The sequence below is a fragment of the Bos javanicus genome, chromosome 4 (genome assembly GCF_032452875.1).
Source record: "Bos javanicus breed banteng chromosome 4, ARS-OSU_banteng_1.0, whole genome shotgun sequence".
Classification (NCBI taxonomy): domain Eukaryota; kingdom Metazoa; phylum Chordata; class Mammalia; order Artiodactyla; family Bovidae; genus Bos; species Bos javanicus.
Window position 1 is genome coordinate 39,148,844 of NC_083871.1, and position 26,684 is coordinate 39,175,527.

At 33.3% G+C, this 26,684-nt stretch overlaps 1 protein-coding gene across 13 annotated transcripts in view; it reads left to right on the plus strand.

The window, feature by feature from the left end:
• CACNA2D1 (calcium voltage-gated channel auxiliary subunit alpha2delta 1) overlaps positions 1–26,684 on the plus strand; it is a 521,990-nt gene that overhangs the window by 434,818 nt on the left and 60,488 nt on the right. For all 13 annotated transcript variants that reach the window (XM_061413776.1, XM_061413777.1, XM_061413781.1 and 10 more), the window contains exons 12-18: positions 2,306–2,410; positions 16,658–16,736; positions 17,572–17,621; positions 18,795–18,884; positions 24,008–24,085; positions 26,021–26,095; positions 26,314–26,388. In XM_061413776.1, coding sequence (XP_061269760.1) covers positions 2,306–2,410; positions 16,658–16,736; positions 17,572–17,621; positions 18,795–18,884; positions 24,008–24,085; positions 26,021–26,095; positions 26,314–26,388 — 552 coding nt within the window. The remainder of the gene's footprint in view (positions 1–2,305; positions 2,411–16,657; positions 16,737–17,571; positions 17,622–18,794; positions 18,885–24,007; positions 24,086–26,020; positions 26,096–26,313; positions 26,389–26,684) is intronic.

Genomic DNA, 26,684 nt, shown 5'->3' on the forward strand with positions numbered 1-26,684 from the left:
CCCTTAAGATTCCTGAATCAAGTGTCCAATAGAATTAGACATTGATTTGAATTAGTCTTCAGTTAGCATTTCATAAAATATTGACAAATGTATGAGATGGATTTTTCAAACAAAATTTTGAGTGTGTATATAATAGATGCTGTGCTGCAAGCTACAGAGATACAGCCAAGTGTGCTATGAAATACCACGAAAGTCAATTACCAACCCTAGCCATTGTGTTTTTATTGACGTAATCAAGTTTTTCCTTGCCTTAATTCCTTCCAAGCCAGTTTTGTATACTTGTTGTGACAGTGTGATTCTTTAGATAGTTAAAAATCCAGTGAGAATTTGCTGAGGCAGACTATTCTACCACAAGTCCTGAGAAATCTACTTAGAAAAAAAAATGTTGAAAACAAAACATTTCTTCATTTCTCCTTTTGTGAGTGTACTAAAAATGAACAGCAAGATGCAGTGTGCTAACTTTGATACTTATATTCCATAATAATAATACCCCCACTATTTTAAAAAATGAAACCAAGTCATCTGCTAAAAACTGTCACTTTTTTGAGACGGTCTTTTAGGTAAATATTAGTTTGCCATTTTACATATGCAGATAGAAAAGATAAGTCATCAGAGAATTTAGTTTTCGATTTAGGGATTTCAACACCTTTCACAAAAGTATATTGATGATAAAATATGTAACTATTTTATGGTCAAATTTTCAGATAATTACCTTCCAAGATAAGAATGGTTTTTGAATGTGATAAATAGAATTAGTCACTACTTGAGTTTTCACAATGCTTAGTTAAAAGCTTTAACTGCCACTGGGCTAATGGCCTAATCAGTGGAATAAGAATATATGAAACAGGAATTTTTCATCAGATAAAACAACATGTTGTCCTCATTACCTTTTCCAACAGGAAATGTGATTTACCTTTTTTGAAAAATAGAAATAAGGACCTTCAATAAACTCCAACACTATTGGAGAATTAGTGATTTTTAGACTGTGTTGTCCAGTATAACCATAACCACAAGTGGGTGTTGAGTGCTTGCAGTGTGCATAGTCTGAACTGAAATGTGTTATAAGAAAACACTGAGATTTTAGAATTTACCATGAAAGAAAAAAATATTTATTTTCTCAATTTTTATATTGTTTTGATGTTGAATTGACTATTTGAGTGACTGAGTTAAATAAAATATATTATTAGAATTTCAGATATTTCTTCTTATATTTTTTAATGTGGCCATTAGAGGGATAAAATTACAAATTAGCTTCAGATTTTATCACCTTTAAATATCACTAAACTAGAAGGCTGACATTTTCAAAGAAGCTGAGCAGTCATAAATTAGTGTTTTTTTTTTTTTATTCTCAGCAATTTTGCAGACATATTTTACAACATTAGGAAGGCTGAGATGATAATTTCAGGCCTCAAAGAAGCTCAACTTTGTATATTTCATGTGGCCCTTTGATGCTAATCCATTGTTTTCCTAAGTCCAGCTCTTTGAGGGACCTTCAAGAAAATGTAAGAGAGGATTTAACATTGGAATTGAGCCTTTCAGAATTAGAATATATGTAGTAGGTTGAGAGCAGATAAGACAATATTCTGGAAATAACTGTTGACATTTACCAAAATATGAAAGAGCACTGTGTGTTGGGATCAGCATTACAATTTCAGAAATGTAAACTGAATAAAGTAGGAGGGAGGAGGAGCAAAGAGAGGAACAAATATTTGTAAATGGATTGAAAACATACATGAAAAGATATGTACGTTTTATTAATATTTTTTGTTTCTGGTATATATTATAGAGGTATAGAATTGATACCATGTCCATTAATCACTTTAAAACCCATGTATTAATTAAACCCTGAGAGGTTATTATGTATTAGGCATTCGTTCAGACAAGGAAACTATTGAACAAAAAAGACAAAACTTTATACCTTTTTGGTACTTAATATTTTATTGGAAGTCAGTAATAAAAAACAAACACATTATATACTGCATATAACAAATGTGAAATGCTATAAAGAAGAATACACCTTGGGAGGGCAGATTGCAATTTAAAATGCAGTCGTCAGGAAAGTCCTCAAAGGTTAGGTGACATTTGATCAGAAACCCAAAGAAAGGGAGAGTGGTGGGTGTTGAAAATGAGGCAGAGCCTGTGTAGGCAGGCACAGGCCTGCTTGATCCAGGAACCTGTTCTTAAAATTGGCTATTGAACAGATACTTCAGTCATCACTTGCAATCTGCACATACTTTCCATTTTGCTTTTATACTCCCTCCCTTTTACTATGAATGATATACAATTTTATTGATATATTTTACAGTATAATGTGTCTAGAGCCAACTGCAATAAGATTATCATGTTGTTCACGGATGGAGGAGAAGAGAGAGCTCAGGAGATATTTACCAAATACAACAAAGACAAAAAGGTGAGTGTAATTTTTCTGATATTTTAAATTTAATATTAATTTAGGTGGTTTTAAGAGAGAATACAGCAAAAGTGGTAAGGGAAGATGTTTTTGGTTAAAACATTAGTGTGCTGACTATAAAGCCATACAGCTCATGGATTATATGCCAATCACTGAATTAAATGTCAAATATCTTTTGTGAAATTCACTAGTACTTGACGGCTAATTTATTAATAAAATAATTTGAACCTATATAGAGGCCTGTATAGAGGCCTATACAGAATATATTTGTTTCTTTGATTGTTTTACTGCAGAGAAAAGTATTGTACACAGGCCTGTTTTGAAAGCTCACCAGTGTAGCTGAACCTACTGATATTGTGGAAGATATCAAATGTAACTATTTTTTCTATCACTCCTACTGTCAGCTTATTTTAATTTTCTGATACTCTCCATATTTTATGAGAGGACAATGATTCTCAATTTAATTTCCTAAAATGCCAAGAATCCATAAATAAGTAATGAAAAATTATAGCTTACGTCTTATGCTTTCAGAACTTCAACAAAAATTATATATTTCACAAGGCACCCTTCAGGGTAAAATACCTATCAACTTTGCTTTTAATTAGAACTTTCATCATTGACTCATCATTAATGCTAAAGAATTGTTTTGTGAAGGATTAAAAAGAAGGAAAAATTAAATTAATACATTTAGGTAAATATACATAAGTTATATATTGGCAGGCAAAATACTGTGGATAATAGGGTAGAGTATTAATGAAAAATTTTGAAACATTTCAAAAATACCAGTACTTTCAGAGTTGACAACACACATATGTGTAACTTTGAATTGTTTACAAAATGTTTTAATACTCAACTCTATGTACTGCATATGCTATTAAAGTATAATGTCATATGACATAAGTTTAATGTGAGGGTTAAGTTTTTTTAAACATCTAGTGACTCTGATTATATAGAAGAGCCATTCCTTTTGGAAAAGTTGATAAATGGACTGAACTGTTAATAGCCTATAAATATTTTGAGTGGTATCTTGTTATTGTGAATATTTGTTTCAGAAATATCATTAGAATGAAAAGTAATGGGAAAAGACAGATGCATTAAGATATAATGTACATTTCTTACTTTTTAGTAACTGTGACTGATCGTTCAAAATCCAGGGCAGCTGCCACCCCTTGGAGGATGTCCTGACATCCTTTCCTCCCACTTCATGTTTGTTCAGGCGCCTGTGCTCTGATCCCACAGCACAGTGTCTGAGCCCTCCACGTCTCTTCACACTTATGCTACCCGTGAGGTCTTTTCTCTGTTCACCCTCTGGATCCAAGGTCCCACATGAGTAGGCCTTTGTGTTGTTTAACTATGAACTCTCAGCATCCTACAAGAAGCACAGATTCAGAGTTAATTCTCAATACATGGCAATAAATAAAACTTGAGAGTGTCTAACAAAAGTTGGAAGCATAATTTCTGTTATAGAACAAATTCATAATCATAAAAAATAATCTGGGTTAAAGAATATTTCACTTATTTAAATATTCTCAGTGATATAAAATTACCATGTTTGGAAGAATTCAAATGTAATAAAATAAATTTAATCTAAATTCATTTCTATTAATAGAATACATTTATTTCAGTATTCTTCTAATTAATCATACACTGATAATTTGGAAAGGACTTTTTAGCATCTTCTAGTCATAAGCTTATTTTATTATCTTATGACAGGTGCATAAGTTCAAGCCCCAGTGCTTTTCATTTTTTAATGAATATAAGTTTAGTTAAATCATCTTTTCTTAGATTTTGATATCATCCAAACTGACAAGCAGGAATATCATCCACCTCTAAATATTTTTCTTCAAAAAGAAAGTTTCTTAAATATGGCAATAAATATTGCATTCTGTATTGCAATTTGTGCCAGAGATATATTTTAATTTCAGAGTACAAAAAAGTTTAACAAGTTTGAATAAAAGAATTTAAATGTATAAAAAGAGAAAAACAATAAACTTGTTATTTATTTTTTTCCTCTCCAAAAACTCTTTTTGCATGCAGAAGTAACACAATAACATGTCTTGGGGGCATATCATAATTTTATTTTTTTCCATAAAAGAGATTTTATGTCATAAGGAAAACAACTGTATCCTACCCTCCATTTTCACAAATTGTCTAGTTGATTGAATAAACGAAGAATTTACTAGTTGAAAGCCATTTTTCTATGTATATATCCAAAAAATGTCCAATCTAAATATTACTATCTTGTAACACTCCTTCTCATCTCCTTCACCTTTTATAGGAACTCCACATTTTAAACAAAGTCATTTTGTGACATTCTAAACCACATAAGAAATGATTCATATCACATTCACTTTTTTAAAACTGATGAATCTAATCTTACTCAACAATCTTGCTGTTTGCCTATTAATAATACCTCTCTGCTGTAAGTACACACACTTCTCCTAAGGACATAGAATTTTTGTGAATTCCAAAGAAACTTTGAAAATTAAGTAGTCAGTGCTTTCTATGATTTTTGAAATAAATGTATAGTTAGCTAAGAAAAATTAAGATGTCCTTGGAATTAGAAACTACATTCTTTTTTAATGGGAGTCTAATTTAGGGGCTATAGCAAAGTTCCGTGATACACACTTATACATGTGTACATATTTACATACACAAGTATATGAACACACATTTATATCTGTTTTAAATGGACATTGATTCTGTCAATTATATCTCTAGAAACAAGGGACCATGTGTGGAACTATGGCTAGCTCTCTTATGTAAAGTGCTATGAGTAAATTTTGACCACTGACAAGTGGTTAAGAAGTGATCAAGGAATGAGGAAATAGAAATCTGAACATAAACTAATTTTTTTCTAAAATCTTTGCAAATTTGCTAAGAAAAAATAGGAAAAATTAAGACAGTCAACTCTGGGTGAAGTTTTGCACACATACATGTGCATGCATACATGTTTTTTTTTTAACAATGGAAGAGCTAAGTCATTATTTTAACTTAAGGTTAGTAAAGGGATATCCAGACAGATAAAACTTATAGATACAAAACAGAGAAAGGATAATTGATGGTGATCCTTGAAAGAGGAGGGATTGAGAGATAGAGAGCACAGATTTGTGAATTAGACAATTAGGAATTGTGTTTCTGAAAACATTGTTGTGCCACATTTCATTGCACTCTGCTTCCAAGTTCAATGGCTTTTTAAATTTTCTAACATGGAAAACTATGTTAGACCAAAAATTTGTCTCTTGGCATTTGCATGTTCTTATCCACTAACAGTGATGATAGCAGACGATTTTTAAGTCACTTATGTTTTTGAGTGTGTTGGTATTTTGTCAAGACAACATTACACAGTTAATTGTTTATGCCAAGGGTGTATGTATGCAACTAGTGTGTATAAGAGAGATTTTTCCTCCATCTTCAAAATGGTTTGGGATGAACTGTCAAACCCTTTCTCACTTTCTCTGCTTATTCTGACTTCTCTACCTTCCACTCATCCACCCAGTGTGAGAGATTTGCCACCCTCAGACATGTGGATGCATGGAAGATCCTTGTCTATCTGTGTCATCTAAGAATGTGTATGACCAGTTATTTACCTGCAAAATTCATATTTATTATGCAATAAATTTATCAACTCAGAACTTAACTAGCTACATTTTCTTTCAAATGGCCAATATGTAAAACTGAAATTTGATAGGTAGTAAAATATAAACTTTCAATACTTGTAAAATTCTATATTCAACTATAATTTTACTTTAAAACATGCCCCTTAAGATGGACATTCACTTGTAGCTTAAAAATATAGAAATTGCAAAGTCACAAAGTTTGGAGAGCTTTTAAAGAAAAAAAATCTGAAAACCTCTTTTTGAATCCTACTTTCTCCCCAGGCCTCTTGCTTGGCATGAATGTGACTGAATGCTTCATTTAAACCCATTTGTCACCCAGATGACATTAGAAATCACTCAGAGCAACCCAGATAGGTGTGATGAGGTCCACCCATAGAGCTGATGAATGAGCCTGCAGATACAGAGCACAATTTAATGAGGCCAAAAGGTTTGAGAATTAGAACAAAATGTTTGGGTTCTTTTGAAATGTATTACTCGTGGGAATTAATCTACCTGATTATAGATAGGTACAGCTTAAAACCGAGTCCATGTTAATCTCCTCACACAGCTGTTCCACATTAAAATGCATTCACTTTCTAATCTTTACCTGCAACTCTGCCATTCCTTAGGGCTCAACCATGTGTATGAGACTGCCTTAAAAATGGTGCCAAAACCAAAATGAACTCTATCACAGATTCCAAACAAATGAACAAAGGAAACTGACACCAGACACAGAGTTGAAAGATAATTCCCAGGTCTAGCAAAAGTAAAGATATTTAATTTTCTGTAGATTAGCAAAGAGATTGGTTAGCATATACACTTAAGATTGTCTAGCCAGCTATAAAATTGTTCTTGGATTTTTAGGTTAATTCTCAGAATTAATCAAAAATAAAAAGACATTCAAAAATCTATAAGATGAAAATTTCAAAATAGTAAACTAAATGAGAAGAAGAAATGAAAAAATGCACATGATAGATGTGGAATAATTTTGTAAAATAAAGAATGCACAGCTAAAAAATTATAATTGCCTGACAACAGATGCTCTATTTTTTAGATTCTTTCGAATTTGATTGGCAGTCTTTTCTATTTTTTGTCAGATCCAGAAGAGAAATAATCTGTAGTCTACAAAAATCGAAAGCAAATCACAAACGGCTAAATCTGTGTATGAGTTTTATACAGTAAAAGTGAAAATCATCAACTACTTTTTCAACATATGGTAGGAAAAATAATTCATGGGAAATAATTCATTGCCTTCTTGGTAGTCTCTGCCTGGCTTCTCCATCAGGCAAGAATGAAACCTTTGGAAGGAATGTTCAATCCTCTTATAATAGAGTATATTAGACTTGTAGAATATTTAATACTCTTTAGAAATGCACTGCTTTTAAAAATTTTCATGTAATTTGGCACTTTCAACCATTTCCAAAGGATTTTCAGTTTTAGAATGGGAACTATAGCTGTGTTCATAAAAACCAAATATATTACTTGTGCTAGATTAAGATATAACTAAAAACAATAATTTTCAGTAATATTGGCCCTGCCAATAGATGATGAACTTAAAATTCAGGTCGTGTGCATCTGTGTAGTGTGCTTCTCTGACAGATTTGTTTACATTTGTCTTCTTAGAATGAAATTAGTATTGATAATTCATTACCTAAACTAAGGAACAGTTTTCTTTGGGTCTGAGTAGTTAATACACTACTTCCATACATTTTACAGAGTCCTTAATTTGATGGCTAGAACAAATCCATTGAAACGTGAGAATAAGTATTACATTAAACAAAGTATATTACATGATATAGGCTATAGAGTGCCACAAATACACTTGAAATAATTTCTAGGTAGAATTGTGCCACCTAACATTGTGATTGCCTTTTGTTGATGTGAAATCACAGTACCAGGAAGGGCATTCTGTCCTGCTTTTCCTGAGGCTGTCTTCTTAGACTGAAAGCTCTGCTTGCCATGGAGCTCCACACAGAGATCTTCCCTGCTCAGACTTTCTAGGGTGGTCCCCTTTTCCTACACACCTCATTATTCTCTATTTCAGTACCATCTTTCCTCCTTGTTTTCTTTCTCCCAGATTACCATTTTAAAAAAATCATTTCAATTATGTACTTATTTACATTATCTTGAACTCCCTTCTGTTACAAGCTCGAAGAGGTAGGGGTTGTATCAGCTTGTAAACCTACCATTGACTCCTTAGCGGCTAAGAAGGGATTGATGCACAGTGGTTGCTGAGTAATTACTGAAGATGCCCAACATAAGTGAATAAATGTAAATATGCAATAAATAATCTCCAATAGTAAACTAAGTCTAGTCAAGGCTATGGTTTTTCCAGTGGTCATGTATGGATGTGAGAGTTGGACTATGAAGAAAGCTGAGCGCCGAAGAATTGATGCTTTTGAACTGTGGTGTTGGAGAAGACCCTTGAGAGTCCCTTGGACTGCAAGGAGATCCAACCAGTCCATTCTGAAGGAGATCAGCCCTGGGATTTCTTTGGAAGGAATGATGCTAAAGCTGAAACTCCAGTACTTTGGCCACCTCATGGGAAGAGTTGACTCATTGGAAAAGACTCTGAGGCTGGGAGGGATTGGAGGCAGGAGGAGAAGGGGACGACAGAGGATGAGATGGCTGGATGGCATCACTAACTCAATGGACATGAGTTTGAGTGAACTCCGGGAGTTGGTGGTGGACAGGGAGGCCTGGCGTGCTGCGATGCATGGGGTCGCAAAGAGTTGGACACGACTGAGCAACTAAACTGATAGTAAACTATATATAAAACATTCATATATGATACTCAATAGCTTTGACCTTTTACAAGAATATAATTTAAAATTATATTTTTTCCTTATAAGTGGAATGTTGTTGTTGTTGTTCAGTTGCTGAGTTGTGTCCAACTCTTTGAAACCCCATGGACTGAAGTGTGCCAGGTTTCCCTGTCCTTCACAATCTCCTGGAGTTTGCTCAAACTCGTATCGAGTCGGTGATGCCATCCAATCATCTCATCCTCTGTCATCCCCTTCTCCTCCTGCCATCAATCTTGCCCAGAATCGGGGTCTTTTCCAATGAGTTGGCTCTTCTCATCAGGGTGGCCAAAGTATTGGAGCTTCATCTTCAGCATCAGCCTTTCCAATGAATAATATTTGGGGTTATTTCCTTTAGGATGTACTGGTTTGATTTCCTTGCAGTCCAACGGACTCTCAAGAGTTTTCAAAACCACAGTTTGAAAGCATCAGTTCTTTAGCACTCAGCCTTCTTTATGGTCCAACTCTCACATCCATACATGACTGCTGAAAAAACCAGGCTTTGACTAGATGGACCTTTGTTGGGAAAATAATGTCTTTTTGTTAATATGCTGCTAGGTTTGTCATAACTTTTCCTCCAAGGAGCAAGTGTCTTTTAATTTTATGGCTACAGTCAACATCTGCGGTGATTTTGGAGCCCAAGAAAATAAAGTCTGTCACTGTTTCCATAGTTTCCCTATCTATTTGTCATGAAGTGATGAGACCGGATGCCATGATCTTAGTTGAATTTCAAGCCAGCTTTTTCACTCTCCTCTTCCACTTTTATCAAGAGGCTCTTTAGCTCTTCTTTGCTTTTTGCCATATAAAGATATCATCTTTATATCTGAGGTTATTGCTGTCTCTGCCGACAATCTTGATTCCGGCTTGTGCTTCATTCAGCCCAGCGTTTCGTATGATGTACTCTGCATAGAATTTAAATAAACAGGGTGACAATATACAGCCTTGACATACTTCTTTCCCAATTTTGAACCAGTTCATTGTTCCATGTCTGGTTCTTCTTGACCTGCATACAGGTTTCTCAGGAGGCAGGTAAGGTGGTCTGATATTCCCATCTCTTTAATTTTCTACAGTTCATTGTGATCCACAAAGTCAAAGGCATTGGCATAGTCAGTGAAGCAGAAGTAGATGTTTTTCCGGAATTCTCTAGCTTTTTCTATGATCCCACGGATGTTGCAATTTGATCTCTGTTTTCTCTGCCTTTTCTGAATCCATCTTGTACATCTGGAAGTTCTCAGTTCACTTACTGTTGAAGCCTAGCTTTGGAGGACTGAACATTACCTTGCTAGCATGTGAAATGAGTGCAGTTGTGTGGTAGTCTGAACATTCTTTGAACCCCATAAACAGTATGAGAAGGTAAAGGGAATGTAGAGTAAAATTAATGTTCCACCCTTGTATATGTCACTGTAAGAATTAGGGAGACTTAAGTTCATATAACAGAAAAGGCAATGGCACTCTTGCCTGGAAATCCCATGGACAGAGGAGCCTGGTAGGCTGCAGTCCATGGGGTCGCTAAGAGTCGGAAACGACTGAGCGACTTCAGTTTCACTTTTCACTTTCATGCATTGGAGAAGGAAATGGCAACCCACTCCAGTGTTCTTGCCTGGAGAATCCCAGGGACAGTGGAGCCTGGTGGGCTGCCATCTGTGGGATCGCACAGAGTCGGACATGACTGAAGCAACTTAGCAGCAGCAGCAGCAGCAAGTTCATATAAAAAATGATTGTACTGATGGCACCTCTCCTTTCATACTAATCAGTCCAACACATAGTTTTTCATGAGTATTCTCATTATTTGTGTCAGTGAAGTATGTAGCCTTACCCAAGAGGAACAGCTGAAATAAGTATATCACTTATGTTGTGACCTCTCCGCTGACAATAGTCTCTGCAGAGCTAAATTGCTTAGAAATGAAATGTATCCATAGCTTCTTCCTCTGTTATCAAATCCTGTCAGTGCATGCAGATAGAAGGGGAACCTGAACTTACTCCCTTATAATCTTAATATGCAAGGATGATTCATTGTAATTGTTAACATTTTTAAACACCAACATAATCCCAAGGGCATGTATCTTTGTTATATACCTACATGCAAGATATGTAAGAGAAATATCAGCTAGGTCTTTAAGATCATGTAAGCAAAAACTACTGCATTTCGATTTCCTTTTTAAAGTTGCTTGGTGTGATTTACTTAAACAAACTCACTGGTCACTTACTAAATTTGTTCTTTTGTCAGGCCCTGGGAAATTCCATACAGGCATATCTTATATGGACACAGCGGCATTTAGACAGTATCTTTTTCTTTGGAGTTTATTCTTAAATGCAGTAAAGCAAACCAAATTTGTCCCTCTGGGAAGGTATTATTTCAAGTTATGTTCTTTTTGAGGCATGAAAATGGAAAATGTTACCTCATTGAATTCTGATAGTTTGACTATAGAAGACATTGTAGTCATCATCATCATCATGTCATCTTTATTACTGCAGCTAATATTTATTGTGCTTATAATTTTCCATATAATACAAAAGCTTTTCATGTATCACTTCATTCACAGTTGTAATAGCCATATGATAAAAAGGTTTTTATCACCATCAACATCATCCTCATTTTGGAAATAAGAAAACCAAAATTTGAGAAGTTAACGAGCTTGCTGAAAGCTATACAGCTACTAAGTGGCAAAATCAATCATTTAAATGTTCTGCAGTCCAAATTTCATAACCTCATGTGGAGTGTGCTGGCTAGTCCTGCATCTCTCTCTCTAGGGCAGCCTTGGGGCCATGCCAGTCATCATTTGCCCACCCAGGATCCTTCCTTCTAGTTGGATAGCAAGATTTCACGACTAAGGAACATGCTTCCCACAGCTTTAAGAAGCTAAAATGGATTAAACTAAGCCATCAAATCTTTGCAGACTTGCAAGAACCTTTCAGATCACTGGGCTTTATAAAATAAATTAAGTGTGAAAGGTACATTTGGACACTTTTATTTATTTCATAATGCTATAAACCAAGAGATGTGGGTTATTTTAAATGCTGTGGATCCTGGTATACTTGTGAATTATGAAAACGACTGTAGAATTTTCTCCTAAAATATTCAGTCCAATCTAGTATTTTTATAGGCTTATTGCCAAAAATTTTAGTACACACAGTAAATTAATAAAACCCGTTTCTGACATCATTTTTCTAACATGATTCGATAGCTGAAGTTTTTATTTTAGTTTTATTGGCTTTCTTTCTTTATAGTCTCATTTCCATTATTCCTTGGAGATTTGCCTATTGTAAATTAAACTTGAACTCTGGGTAACTGATAATTGTTGAGGTGACAGTTTCCAGTAACTGGGTTCTGCTGGGAAACAAGAAATTCCTATGACTTTTAAAATAGGTTGACCCTGTGGTTTTGGAAAAATCTTAATTGAAGACAAGTATTTTTGTCTTCAACAAACAAGACAAAATAAAAAGCAGAGTAACAGAAGTCTAGAACTAAAGGACACATCAGTAGTGTATTATAGGAAGCAAATGAGTAACCCAGTTTGCTGGTAATTAAAAGTTTTCTCTGGTCAAATAGGCCAGGCTTAACATATAAATTATAATTCAAATTTACACTTTGGAATTATAATTTTCTGTTCAGAGAAAAATGATTTTTGGACCAAGTGAAGGCCAAATTATATAAATTGCAACTAATAATAGAGACTGATTTTTAGTTAAGTTTAATTTTATTAAACTTGTTCTCAAATTGCAGTTTATTTTGTGAATATTCTTATATAACTAAACATGAGTCAATAATTATTTTTTTATTTTCTAGGAATAATACAGCATATAAATGATATGTGTATTATACATACTTAACTTTCCTGAAGAAATTTGCTCATCTCCATTTATAAAAAGACTATGTAACAACAACAAAAAAAAGATTACGAATTTGCCATGATATAAGTGTAATGAAACAAGGCTTTGAATGCAATTATGAATGCAAGGCTTCTATCACTCTGGTTTTGGCTCTACTCTGTTATAATGAACTAATTTATATATCAGATGATATCAAAGTGTGTCTTATATCCCTCTGGGAAAACATGAAGACCACTCATTTAGCTATTCAGTTTTTTTTCATTTAATAAATACTTATTTTCATATCTATGTAAAGTACTATAATAGATACAATAGTGCAATCCTGAAACTGTTTCAACCCAGTCCAGTGTTTATTCAATTTCTAATTTCCCATATTATTTCTGTTAGAGATCTGGCCAGCAATGTGAAAAATATTTTTCAAAGCCATCTATAGCTATGTATGTTTCATATATGACCCTCACAGAAGTGAACATTCTAAAACATAGCCTATCTAACATCAACCAGTTCAGGATCATTTAGCAAATTTTCTAGGAATATTACACTTAGAACAGTGAGTCTTCAGTATGTACTTGTTCTATGGATCTAGTGTTGTGATTATAAATGCACTACTAGGCCTAAGTAATGGGATTTTTTCTCCATAAAAGCTGACTTTGCTTTCATGGAGGCCTGATTTAAAGTAATTTACTTAATGGAGACTTTAGATGAAATATTTAGCTTGTGTGACTGCACATTAAGTGTTTCAAGGTTTTTTGTGTTTTTTTTTTTTAATGTCATTTTGGTTTTTTGTAAGGCCACGTAAAGAAAAGACCTCTGAAAATGCACATCTTTGAGAATGTAATTTACCTTAATCTCTAAATTGTGCCTATTTCAAGGAATCACTTTATTATTTTATTTCCCCAAATTTATAGCTAAAGAAGAATGGAACACTTAAAGAGGTGAAAAACATCAGACTGCGGGGACAGCAAACCTCTCTGTAAACTTGGCTTTGGGGTTAGTTCATTAACTCATCCACAGGGTGGCAGTCACATAGTGCGGAATAGGAGAATGAAAGTAAATCTCCCAAGTGGAAAGTTAGAGTTCAAAAATTATTTTTTAAACTATCAATTCATTGTATATATGTACTATGAAATGTTGAATATCACACCTGATTATGAAATCAATCTAGTTAAAATCTTATTACATAATTAGTTCAAATTTTTAAAGCAAAGACAAAAGTCAGCGTGGTACAGCACCTGGGATTGAAGTATAGTATTCATGTGTATTTTTCATTGTCATAGAAAGAATTAAAAATTTATATCTGATTTATATTAAACTTTTTATATTTGATATGATTTATATTAAACTTTTCTCAATCAAATATATATAACATTTATCAAGTCATTTTGGAAAATTATAAGGTAATCTATTTTACATGCATATGTTTTGTGTGTATGTATATCTACCAAGAGACAAAATAAGTATTTTAAATATACTAGAAAGATTTTATAATTATTGTAATGGTAAGACAGTTGCTGAAACTATAGAAAGGTTGAATTTGTAATTTTTAAGATTTTAGTAACCATTGGGAGGATGTTTTCAGAAAAATGTCTTTAAAAACATCTATCACAAGGCAAATATAATTTTCAAAGTGAGTTAAAAATTATACATTTGTAATATGGGAATGATTCAATCAGTTGAGTTCAGTCGCTCAGTCATGTCCAACTCTTTGAGACCCAGTGAACCGCAGCACGCCAGGCCTCCCTGTCCATCACCAACTCCTGGAGTTCACCCAAACTCATGTCCATTGAGTCGGTGATGCCATCCAGCCATCTCATCCTCTGTCATCCCCTTCTCCTCCTACCCTCAATCTTTCCCAGCATCATAGTCTTTTCAAATCAGTTAATGCATCCTACCTATATTCAAATAGACAAGGAAGGGCCTATGAGATAAATGAATAAAGATAGAGAAGAAAAAGTTAAAAAAAAAAGTGTATTAAACTTTTATTAAATTACAATTAATTATGACAGTGTATACTTTGACACCCAGCTCTGATTCTAAATTCTTTAATTTGAACAATATCTGAGGTTTCCATGTAGGCCAACAATTAGGGTCAGGCAAAACTGTAGTAAAACAAATAAAGCAATATGTTTTGTTGTTTTTTACTAGTGTGTTTTTTGCCTGTGTTGTGTTTATTTGGACTGTTTGAATAACATCAGTCAAATATTCACATGGTGTATGTCTGTGTATGTCTAGCCTCTATGTTGTTAGAAATGCTTGATTTCTAAGGATGTAGATATGTAATAATAATTCATTTAGTCTTATTCATTTATGTCCTTGTACTGAAGAGTACTTTATGGAAACCATTTTATGGAATACTGTTGTGGTAAGAGAAACAACAGACAAAGCAGTGCTTTAAATCGAAAATTTGAGACATGCTTTCAAATGTTAATCATGAAAGTGATCCCCAGGTGCTTTCTAGAACATCTGGATTGTTTCCGTGTCCTGAATTCACATGACAATTGTTTAAGGTATGGCAATTAAATTGAATCATCAGTAGGGTGGCCAACCCGTTCGTAAAAATAATCCATTTAGGAGTAATTTTAACTCTGTTAAGTAGTAACACTCCACTAAAATGCATATCCCCCAAAATGACCAATTGAAGATTTTAGGAAATGAAACTAGATTTTTGTATTTTGAAGGACTAAGGGAGAGAGGGTAGTAAGTAACACCAACTTGGGTAGCAAGAGAGGGTAACACTAGGATAGGGAGAGCGGGTAGCAAGAGAGGATAACACCAACTTCTGTTAAGCTAGAACCAGTCACCTGTCTTTACAGTTTGGGGTGATTAAAACTCTGATGTATTCACCAAATGGCTTCTTGCATAACTAGCCAAGGCAAACCTGGATGATTGGCTTGAGTGAAACTTTACAAGTGAAACAACCACCTCCCCAGTGTACTTTCTGGGGCAAGGGTTGTTATGATGTGATCTCTGTGTGGCCAAGACCAGCAAAAGAACAGAGACCAGATGTAGAATCTCTTGAGATTTGTGCTCTGCAGTCATGTGCGAAAGATGAAACAGATGAAACAATTAGAAAATGTCAATTCAAACAGTCAATCGACATGAATTAGGGAAAAGCTCTTAACATAGTTCAAACCAGACCATGAATTCATGGAAAAGTGCTTTTCTGCATGTTTATCTTTAGAAAAAGCTAAACTGTTGAACTTAGAGTATTGGTTTACTCTCATTACTAAATTGGTAAAAATCAGTGTAATTCAAGTAACCATTTTATTAAATATTTGTTGACCTCATTGAATTTATTTTCTATGCTTTTATACTGTTTAAATTCAGCACCTTCCAATGAATATATAAATTACAATAATTAAACAGTATCACAATTATATTTTTAAATATTTGCATATTAGAAGCAGTCAATATTTTAATTCTTTTAAAAAATGCTCAGAGCTTAAAATATTTATTTATATGTTCCAGTCATCTTTTATAGAAAGTAAGTCATATGACTAACATCATACTCATGCATATGCATATTAAATATTTTCATGATGTGAAAAGTAGTGAAACCATCATTAAGTATAATGCTCTAAGCAACTAAACGTAGAGTGACCTCCTTTCTATATAGATTTTTGTAACCTTGTACCTATTAAGTAGAATTTTTTTTTGGCAGTGACTAGATAGATATGTGAATAATATGTTTTCACCAGGTGAGACCGCTGATGTTGAGTTGAATCTGAAAGATGCCATTTCTGCTAATGAAACCTTAGTCATGATCCTGCCACAGAATTGAGATATGATGCAGAGCACCCAAGTACTAACTTAAATTTAGTAACTAAAGTCTATATTTAGAGTAGATTATGTGGTTTCTCTCTGGTGCCTTCCAAGTGATTTAGAGGCCTCAATTTTCTTGTCACATAAATTAACTGAAAAACATGCTTTTATTTATCTTTTATTTTAGCTCTTTTGTTTTGGCTTTCAATTAAATTTTATGCAGCCTAACAGATACCCATTTTTAAATTCACCAGGTCCGTGTATTCACATTTTCAGTTGGTCAACATAATTATGACAGAGGACCTATTCAGTGGATGGCCTGTGAAAATAAAGGTAACAAGTCTGTTTACATGACCACATTTTATTATAAGAAGATGAATTTAATAGTTGTTACTTCACATATTATCATTTAAAATACTCTAAAGTTGTAGCTAATTTTTAAATCGAGGCAAGAATAAGATATGTTTTCTCTAGAGAAAACACACGAGAAACTTTGACATCAGTGTTACATTACATTATAGTATTACTTTGACATTAGTGTTATATTTTATTAAATTATGCTAGTGACTCTCAACAAATATAACTTCAAGAAGAATTAAGAATCAAATAATATCTGAATTGTGTAAAACTTAGCTATCAGAAAGTGTAACATTATATGGTACTATTTTTCCTGAGTGGCTAAATTATTTTTTTAAATGTCTTATACATTCCTAGATAATTCAGACTTTGTATAGTGAACCTATATTTCACTTATACTCAGAAAAAAATGTTGTTTGAACAATGACACATGACAATAGCAAGAGCCTAGATTTATTCTCAAAGTTATATTTTGGCAGATATAAAATTATTAGATACCCATCATTGTATACTTTTAATTATTTCTCCAATGAAAACAATTTTTCAGGTTTTCTACTGCTTTCTAGAACAATGACATTTATTTTATACAATATAAGAAATTTAGTGAAGTTTCTGATAAAGCTTGTGTATTTGCTATGAGTTTACATTAATCACACATTTTCCAAACTGATCAGTGGTATTGATATTTTAGTGTTTGGTGAATTAGAAGTACTCGGTTTCTCCTAGAAAGCCATAAAACAGTTCTGTGTATTTTATTATATCATAATATGTAAACATATAAATCTATTGTGTATATATGTGTATATTTCAGGTTATTATTACGAAATTCCTTCCATTGGAGCAATAAGAATCAATACTCAGGTATGGTTATTTAAAACTTGTTTAAACTGTTTTTTCAAACTAAATTATTTCTCTGCTACTTTAAATATGCTCAATATGAAGAAAATAGGTGAAAATGAATAAATGATTGATGTATTACATGAATAAATAATTCATACTATTTCATTTGTAATGAGTATCATGGTAATGTATTGGTTTTTATTTCATTAAAGTTCCAAATGTTTTTAAATATCTGAAACTCAGACAAAGATGTGTAATTATGTTTGTATTCTCCTATTTTAAAAACATCATAGAAAATAAATAAAATCAATTTAGTAACAATCTCATCATATAATTTCAACTTGTTTCTATGGCAAACCATTTAACTGAGTTTCCCCAAATTATAGGTTCAACACAGAAAATTAAACAATAATTATTTGCAACTTACAACAAGGAGATGGTTTTTGTACAGCCATTCAGTTGAAAACATACTTGTTAAATAGGTAGATTGAACCAATAAGTTAATTTAAATATAAATTTAATATTCATAAATTGCTGTTTAAAATCATTTATTCAGTTTTAAACATAACTGAAAGTCTACAAAATAGACTAAGTCAAAATTTAGCCCAAATAACATGGCTTTTGTGGAAATGAATACTGAATATGTTGAGTTTTGAAATGAAACAGCAGCTGCATTCAAGTCTGATGTCTAGTTTTGGCACAGTATTTCATTTATTTTTGATATGTTTAAATGTAGTTTTGAATTTCAGCCAAACAATCTGTGATATGAAAACAAGTATGTGGCTGCTTTAGTATTTCAAATTTGTGCAGTTCCATCCAGTAAATCACAGAGCCTTAAATAGTTTAGATTAACATAAAACAATTCACAGGGAACTTATTTCACTTATCCTTGGCTGTATCTCAGAAATAGAATGTTTTGTTAGGAGGAAAAAACAAAACAAAACTGGGGTAGATACATTGTATAAATAATACAAGTCAAATATTGTTAATTCTGAGTATGCAGACATACCATTTATGGAGTACCCAAAGTAGAAATTGAATGATTATATGCTTAACACTCTTAATAATTTTAATTCCATCTTCATTTTTACCTTTAGGTAAATTTTTCTCTGTGGAGTTTTTTTTTTTTTTTTTTTTTAAGAACTGCATTCCTAGTTATCAACGACTTAAATTTTTTAATGTGTTTTTATATAGGAATATTTGGATGTTCTGGGAAGACCAATGGTTTTAGCTGGAGACAAAGCTAAGCAAGTCCAGTGGACAAACGTATACCTGGATGCACTGGTAAGCTAGGCTGTTCAGTCAAAGACTGTTATAACAAAAGCACACAGCTAACTTCTATTTCTCTCTAGCTTCCATTTCTCTTTTTCTCTTCATGAAACCCTTTCAGAATTCCTTCTATCACAACCTTCTTTGCTAGAATTTACATAATTTACTTAAAAATCTAGACTTGTGTGCAATAGAGAACCAGAGATGTAAAGTGTTATTTTTCAGTTGTCATTGAGGATATAGAGTTTCAAACCTCCAATCTTTAATTTAAGATCATTCTAATAATTTTGTGAAGTTTTATGTAAAAAAAAAAAATCCTAAAGTCACATGAATTAGTAGATTTTGAACAAGAATTGTGAAGAAACTATTTTTAAAGTAGATTTCAGCTAGCAGAAGCTTGTAGCTCAGATGGTAAAGAATCTGCCTGCAGTGCTGGAGACCCAGATTCGATCCCTGGGTTGGGAAGATCCCCTGGAGGAGGGCATGGCAACCACTCCAGTATTCTTGCCTGGAGAATCTCCACAGGGTCGCAAAGACTCAGACATGACTGAGCAACTAACACTTTCATATTTTCAGCTAGCAGGAGTCTGTCTGCTGTCTCCTCCATATTTGAGATAGCCTCCATATCTTAAACCAGACTCAACAAAACTCAGAAGTACTTGCAATTAGATAAACAAATACCTTATCCCACCCTGGAACAATCACAAACCTAATCACCTCTTCGTATTATAAGTTCTTGCTTAGAGTCAACCTTAAATACTTATGGAAATAGCCCATTGAAGTAATCCAGTCTGATGTGAAGTAACAAATACAAACATGTTAAGTTGCCCACTGCACAGTGGGAATTGTAGTACAGGCATGCCATCGTATTTCAGAGCAGTGGTTCTTTCTCAACTGGGGGCAGTTTTGCCCCTCAGATCACTTGGAGATATCTATAGGTTTTATTGATTGTCATGACTGGGACAGAGTTTGCTACTGGCATCCAATGAATAGGTGTAAGGGATGCTGTTAGACATTCCCACCATGTACAAGAGAATCACACACATCCCCAACACACTCATGCGTGCACACACACACACACACACACACACACACAAAACAAAGAATTATTCAGCTCAAAATGTCAATAGGGCTGATATTGAGAAATCATATTTTAGTATAACTTTTTCTTTCCTAATATGAAATTTATAAATAGTAATAAGATTTATTCATATGCTTAACTTAATTAGAGAAGACTTAATTAACAATTTTGCTAGTGTAACATCAGAGAGACTTACAATACTAAGCTCTGAAAAATAGGTGCTGATTCAGTAACCCCTTTTCCTACTTGGAGTTTAATTATATGCTGATACTACTTTCCTGAATACAGTGATGAACCCACAGGGCAGAATGCAATCTATTTAGAAAGAATTACTTATCATTTGGTTCTTGTAAAATAAACAAATACAGGAAGTTTAGGAGAAAAACAGGCACTATTAGCAGCAGCCTTGCACGCTAAGAATGATAAAATGAAGCTTGCTTACCTCAAGCCCTTGCTAAAATTACTGTCCAGTGTTCCTTCTTGACATCACATATTTATTTAAGGTCACATGGTCATCTGAAGCTGTGGTCAAAATGTTTCACGCATTCAAATCCATCACAGGACAGAGTATGATAGGAGGAGTCAGTAATTATTCCCTCTTGTATTTCCTATGAACCAGAAGTTCATTAACCAGCATGTCTGCATTGTTGGTGAGGTTCTTGCAGATATCATAAATGACTTTAGGAAGCGATTTTAGTTTTGAATCTGCTGTTCTGCTAGCTGAGACTAAATGTAAAAAAAAAAAGAACAAAATGAGACACATTAATTGACTGGTCAGTGGATACATAGTGCATTCTTTCTTCTAACTTAAGACTCAAACATGACCCATTTTTATTTCCAATTACTTGTTTATAGTCTTTGCATATAGCACATTCAAAAAATAATCTGGTCAGATTCACAGTTTTTTTTTCTTTTTTTTTTAAAAAAGGTAAAAATATTGCAAGACAAAAACATAATGAGAAAAATGGAAAGAACTCTAAAAATCAGAAGAAAGAGGCCACATATTTGGTGACAGAATAAGGTTAAAAAGATGGTATTGTTTTAGCTAAATATATGAGTCTAGGTAAGGTCTCTACAATTGATGTGCAGAGAAATTACAGAAAGGAATAGCAGTATGAAAATTGGACAAGTGCTATGTATATTGAAAGGATGATATTTGGTCACTTTTGCAGATAATGGAAGGTAAGACTAGAACCAAGACTGGGACAGTATTGTGGAAGGTTCATTTTATTTGAGAGATAAAATAAGATTCTTTAGAGGAAAAGAATTGCACTCTGGAAACTCAATATCAAATAAATTCCAAGATAGCAGATATCTTGTTTCATTTCTCTTCTTAGTTCTCTAGAAACTTGCACAGTGCCTTGGAATTGACTGCAGTTTATAAGTTTGTCTAATATGTTAGAAGTCTTGTATCTCATTTGGGAGCACATATTACCATATTTAGAAAAAATTTATGGTATTCTATGTAAATGTGAAAGTGATGCAAAGAAAAAGATTGCTTCTATTATGCCATGTTAGTTAGTTCAGTCGATCAGTCGTGTCCGACTCTTTGCGATCCCATGAATTGCAGCACGCCAGGCCTCCCTGTCCAACACCAACTCCCGGAGTTCACTCAAACTCACGTCCATCGAGTCGGTGATGCCATCCAGCCATCTCATCCTCTGTCGTCCCCTTCTGCTCCTGCCCCCAATCCCTCCCAGCCTCAGAGTCTTTTCCAATTAGTCAGCTCTTCTCATGAGGTGGCCAAAGTACTGCAGTTTCAGCTTTAGCATCATTCCTTCCAAAGAACACCCAGGACTGATCTCCTTTAGGATGGACTGGTTGGATCTCCTTGCACTCCAAGGGACTCTGAAGAGTCTTATCCAACACTACAGTTCAAAAGCATCAATTCTTTGGCACTCAGCTTTCTTCACAGTCCAACTCTCACATCCATACATGACTACTGGAAAAACCATAGCCTTGACTAGACGGACCTTTGTTGGCAAAGTAATGTCTCTGCTTTTGAATATGCTATCTAGGTTGGTCATAACTTTCCTTCCAAGGAGTAAGCGTCTTTTAATTTCATGGCGGCAATCACCATCTGCAGTGATTTTGGAGCCCCCCAAAATAAAGTCTGACACTGTTTCCACTGTTTCCCCATCTATTTCCCATGAAGTGATGGGACCAGATGCCATGATCTTAGTTTTCTGAATGTTAAGCTTTAAGCCATGTTACCATTCCTAAAACTGTGCATATACTCAATATATACAGAGTTGGTCCTCCATATCTGTGTCCTGTGTCTATAGGAACAACCATTGCAGATTGAAAATATTTAGGAAAAAGATTCAGAAAGTTCTAAAAAGCAAAACTTGATTTTGCCAGGCACTGGCTTAATGTATACATAACATTTACATTGTACTTACAACTGTTTACGTGGCATTTGCATTGTAAGGGGCTTTCCTGATGTCTCAGATGGTGAAGAATCTGCCTGCACGATCCCTGGGTCAGGAAAATCCCCTGGAGAAGGAAGTGGCAGCCCACTCCAATATTCTTGCCTGGAGAATTTCATGGACTGAGGAGCCTAGTAGGCTACAGTCCATAGGGTTGCAAAGAGTCGGACATGACTGAGCGACTTCCACTTTACTTTACCTTTTTGCATTGTAAAAGGTATTATAAGTTATATAGAGATGATTTGAAGTCTGGAAGAATGAGCATGAGTTATATGTAAATAGTACTCAGTTTATATAAGGGACTTGAACATCCATGGATTTTGGTGTCTTTTGGATACTAGGTTTATAAATTATCTATAATATGACACTGTTTGAGGTGGAAAGTTTTCATTGCAGATATTAATTCACATATTCAATTAAGGATGTTTTCATGGTCAAATTTTCTTCCTTAAAACTAAATACAAAGTCAACATACCTATCATGCAGCCAACTATGTGTCATCATTTCCTTAATTTTCTTGGTCCCAAATAATTTGATACCTTGTTCTGCTGAAAGTGTATGATTGTCCTTTCCCACTAATTCAGTTTCCACTGTTTCTGAGCTTCCCATGTGTATAATTAATAATAAACCATAGCCTAAACCATTTTCTTTATAAGACTGTGCTGTTTCTATAATTAGAACAAGAGTCAATAAATTTGGATTTGGGATCATTATTCACAGAAAGATTACTAATAATTTCTCAGTAAATTCAGAATTTTCAACAATAATTTTTAAACTATTTTAAAGAGTAATTTTGTTAAAAATGTAGTTCTGACATGAAATATTTGTAACAGAAATATAATTGTTGCAGATGACAATCATAAAATGCAACCTATGACCTGAAAAATCAGTTTTTTTCCAACTAATCTCTGTGGATTCATGTAACATATGAAATTATCTACATGCTGATTAATACTGTGTGATTATTTTTACTCTACTGAACTGCTTCATGACTGGACTTTCATATTTGATTACTGCACTTGTCTGCATCGTTTCAGTTTGTCAAAACATTCATTTTGGAGAGCATATAGAAGCAGTGTTGCTTCTTTTGAACATCATAATGCTTACCTAGAATATCCTAGAAATGTATTATCAGTAGCATGTTTTTTCTGTTTATAATATTATTTTGCTACACATCTGTGATTTAGCCTGAAGCCTTTGGCTTGGGGCATGAAAAAATTTAAGAATGGAGCTGAAAAAAAAAGCAAAGTTAAATCATTTGAAACAATATTTTAATATCACTGTTCATAGTGGCCTCTGATATTAGGTGGACTCACTGTGAAAAAAAAGAGTAGATGGACAGGGTTACTACAAGGCTTAGTGTAATTTGACTTTTAAAGTTATTGCAATGCTCTCTTGAGAGTGTTATTTTAGATGTTGCATGCTTAAAGAACTGACTAATAGATACTACTAATTTCTAAGGCATTTATTTCATTGACTTTTAAATAAGCTTTCAAAATAAATTTCTAATTTTTATGACTGTTTATAAAGCAACTAAAATACAGTGTCAGATATCCAAAAACTAATGCATAATGACAAAGTTTAAATTGTTATTTGAATTTGACTTTTTTCTGTGAATCTATTTTTAGGAACTGGGACTTGTCATTACTGGAACTCTTCCGGTCTTCAACATAACCGGCCAAAATGAAAATAAGACAAACTTAAAGGTTAAAAGTTAATTGATAAAATTAATAATAATAAATGATAAACTATGACGTTGAAGCTCATTGTGGATAAGATATTTCTATAAGGAAATAATACAACGTAACTGTCTCATGAGGCTGAAAGTAAAAGTCAGCAGCTGTCTATGTGATAACCACCTGGGAAAAAGGAAATGCAGGACAAATTCTCAGTTCCCCCAGAGACAAGATTCAACTTAACTCTATCTAACTGTGACTTGACAAGAACACAAGTTCAGGATCTGGGAGTAATTATTGCTTGGACCAGAAAGTTCATTTGGGTTTCCCGTAAGATGTTACAGAATACATGATAAATGGGCAGTACTACTGTGTGCACATTTTTAAATGCATCTAAGATACCCATGGAGTTCAGGAAAAAAAAAATAACATGGTAATGTTTGTATCAGATATATATAGGTACCTTTTTAGGATCGCTCATCCTCCCAGTCCCATACAATAAATTATTTTTTTTTAATTATCATGTAACTTAAGGATATGATTTAAATGAATAGTTCTCTTTCTGTTTTTCTCTTTTTTAAGATTGAGGAAAAAATGCTTACTGAGTCTCATAAAAATACTTATTTCTATAGCTCTGGCATTGTCAATGCTACCAACTTAAAGTTCTACAAATGTTGAAAAATATATATCTTGTGCTTGTTAAATTATCTCATTTTAAAAAATACTTTTGATTTAAAGTAGGTTTGCATTCCTTTGTCTTAGCTTGCATTAGAAGGAATTTAAAAATCTAGGAGAATTAAGATTTTTAAATACTAAATACTGATTTTATATTTTGGCTGACATTCCTGATTTGAGGGAAATTTATTTCTAGTTTATAATATAATGAATGTTGCACTTAAGCATTATTTGCTCACTTATTATAAATTTCAGTTGAAATCCTTATTTTAATAATGTGGCCATAGACAAAATTGGTTATTCCTCTTTGGGGGCTCATTACCATTCTTAAATATATGCTGGTTCTGATTATTGTAACTCATGAAGGGAGTAATTCTCTTAACTCCTCATATAGACTGTGTAAGGGATTGCTTAAATTTGGGGAACATGCTCTGAGTTGGCTCTGGGTTGGTTCATGGGAAAACAGCATAGCTGTTGACCTAACTTTCTCATTCTGTGTGTACCTACACAGGATTTACAATGTGCTTATAATAACTGTTGACTGGATTTAATGACTTTCTGTGTAACATTTTATTTTATAATTTATGTAATTATATTTAAAACAGATTCCTGATTCCAAATTTTAACACCATTACCATCCTTATGTCCCATAAAAGACTATGATAACAATTTGCCACATGGATTCTTTGATTTGCAACTAAAACTATGATGCCCATTGTTTGGTATTTAGAAGTTAACAGCAAGCAGAAATAGTGTTGTGAGAGTTTCCATTTTATTACACATAAGATCACATACTTTTCACATATACACTAGTATTATCAGCAGCAAAAATACATGGTTCTTTTTTATTTGGTATTGTCTAATTAATTTTAAGTGGTGATTTCTGAATTGTATTATAGCACAAAGTCAGTTTATACTCACAAATATACATACAACCCCCACTTAGAGCTGTTGACTGTATAGTATCAATTAAACTATAGGGTAATTAGTACAAAAAGCAACAAATTTAAAATTTCATATATTTTTTGTATTTTAGCTCTAATAATCAAGATTTCACTTTTAACCTAATAACGATACAGTTGAGGGAAAAGAAAAATCACAGCTGAGAATCACTGCAAACTGATAGCTTAAGTGCCTCACGCTTACACATAAAAAAAATATATATATATATATATTTAACCTAATGTGAAATACAAGCATTGTCAAGCAAAAGGAGGAATGTATGTTATAATTTTGTATAGAAATGTGCAAATTTTTGGTAAAAATATACTGCCTTTTTGCTTATTATAGAATCAGCTGATTCTTGGTGTGATGGGAGTTGATGTGTCCTTGGAAGATATTAAAAGACTAACACCACGTTTTACAGTAAGATGCAATTTTCTCTTTTGATATCTTTTTTATTTTAAAACTGTACTAATTTAGCTTGTCTTTAAGGCACTTAAGAAATTCTCAAAAATTGTGCATTTATCTTTGCAAAGTTACTAAATATTTAAAATAATTCTTAAAAGAATGTTATAATATCATGTTACCTTTCTTTATGCTTTAAAATATGTATTTAATAATTTATTATTATTATTTTTCAGTTGTGCCCCAATGGCTATTATTTTGCAATTGATCCTAATGGTTATGTTTTATTACATCCAAATCTTCAGCCAAAGGTATGTCTATAATTTGTTTACAGTGATAGTGTTCTGTAAAATTAGTGATTAATGTTCTTATTAGGTTCATCATTTTTTATTCACTATATAGCACTAAGTATAAAAAAGCATTTTATGTGTAATGTTAATAATACATGACAAAGCCACAGTTATGCGAAGAGTGAAAGCAGTTTTCATTTTCGCTTACCAGCTTAGCTCTGCAATATTCCTATCCAGTGTCCAGCTAACCAGGAGTCCTGTCTCGGAGGCAGTCATTGTCACCTCTGGGCCTGAGCTTCGCACATCCTCCTGGTGTT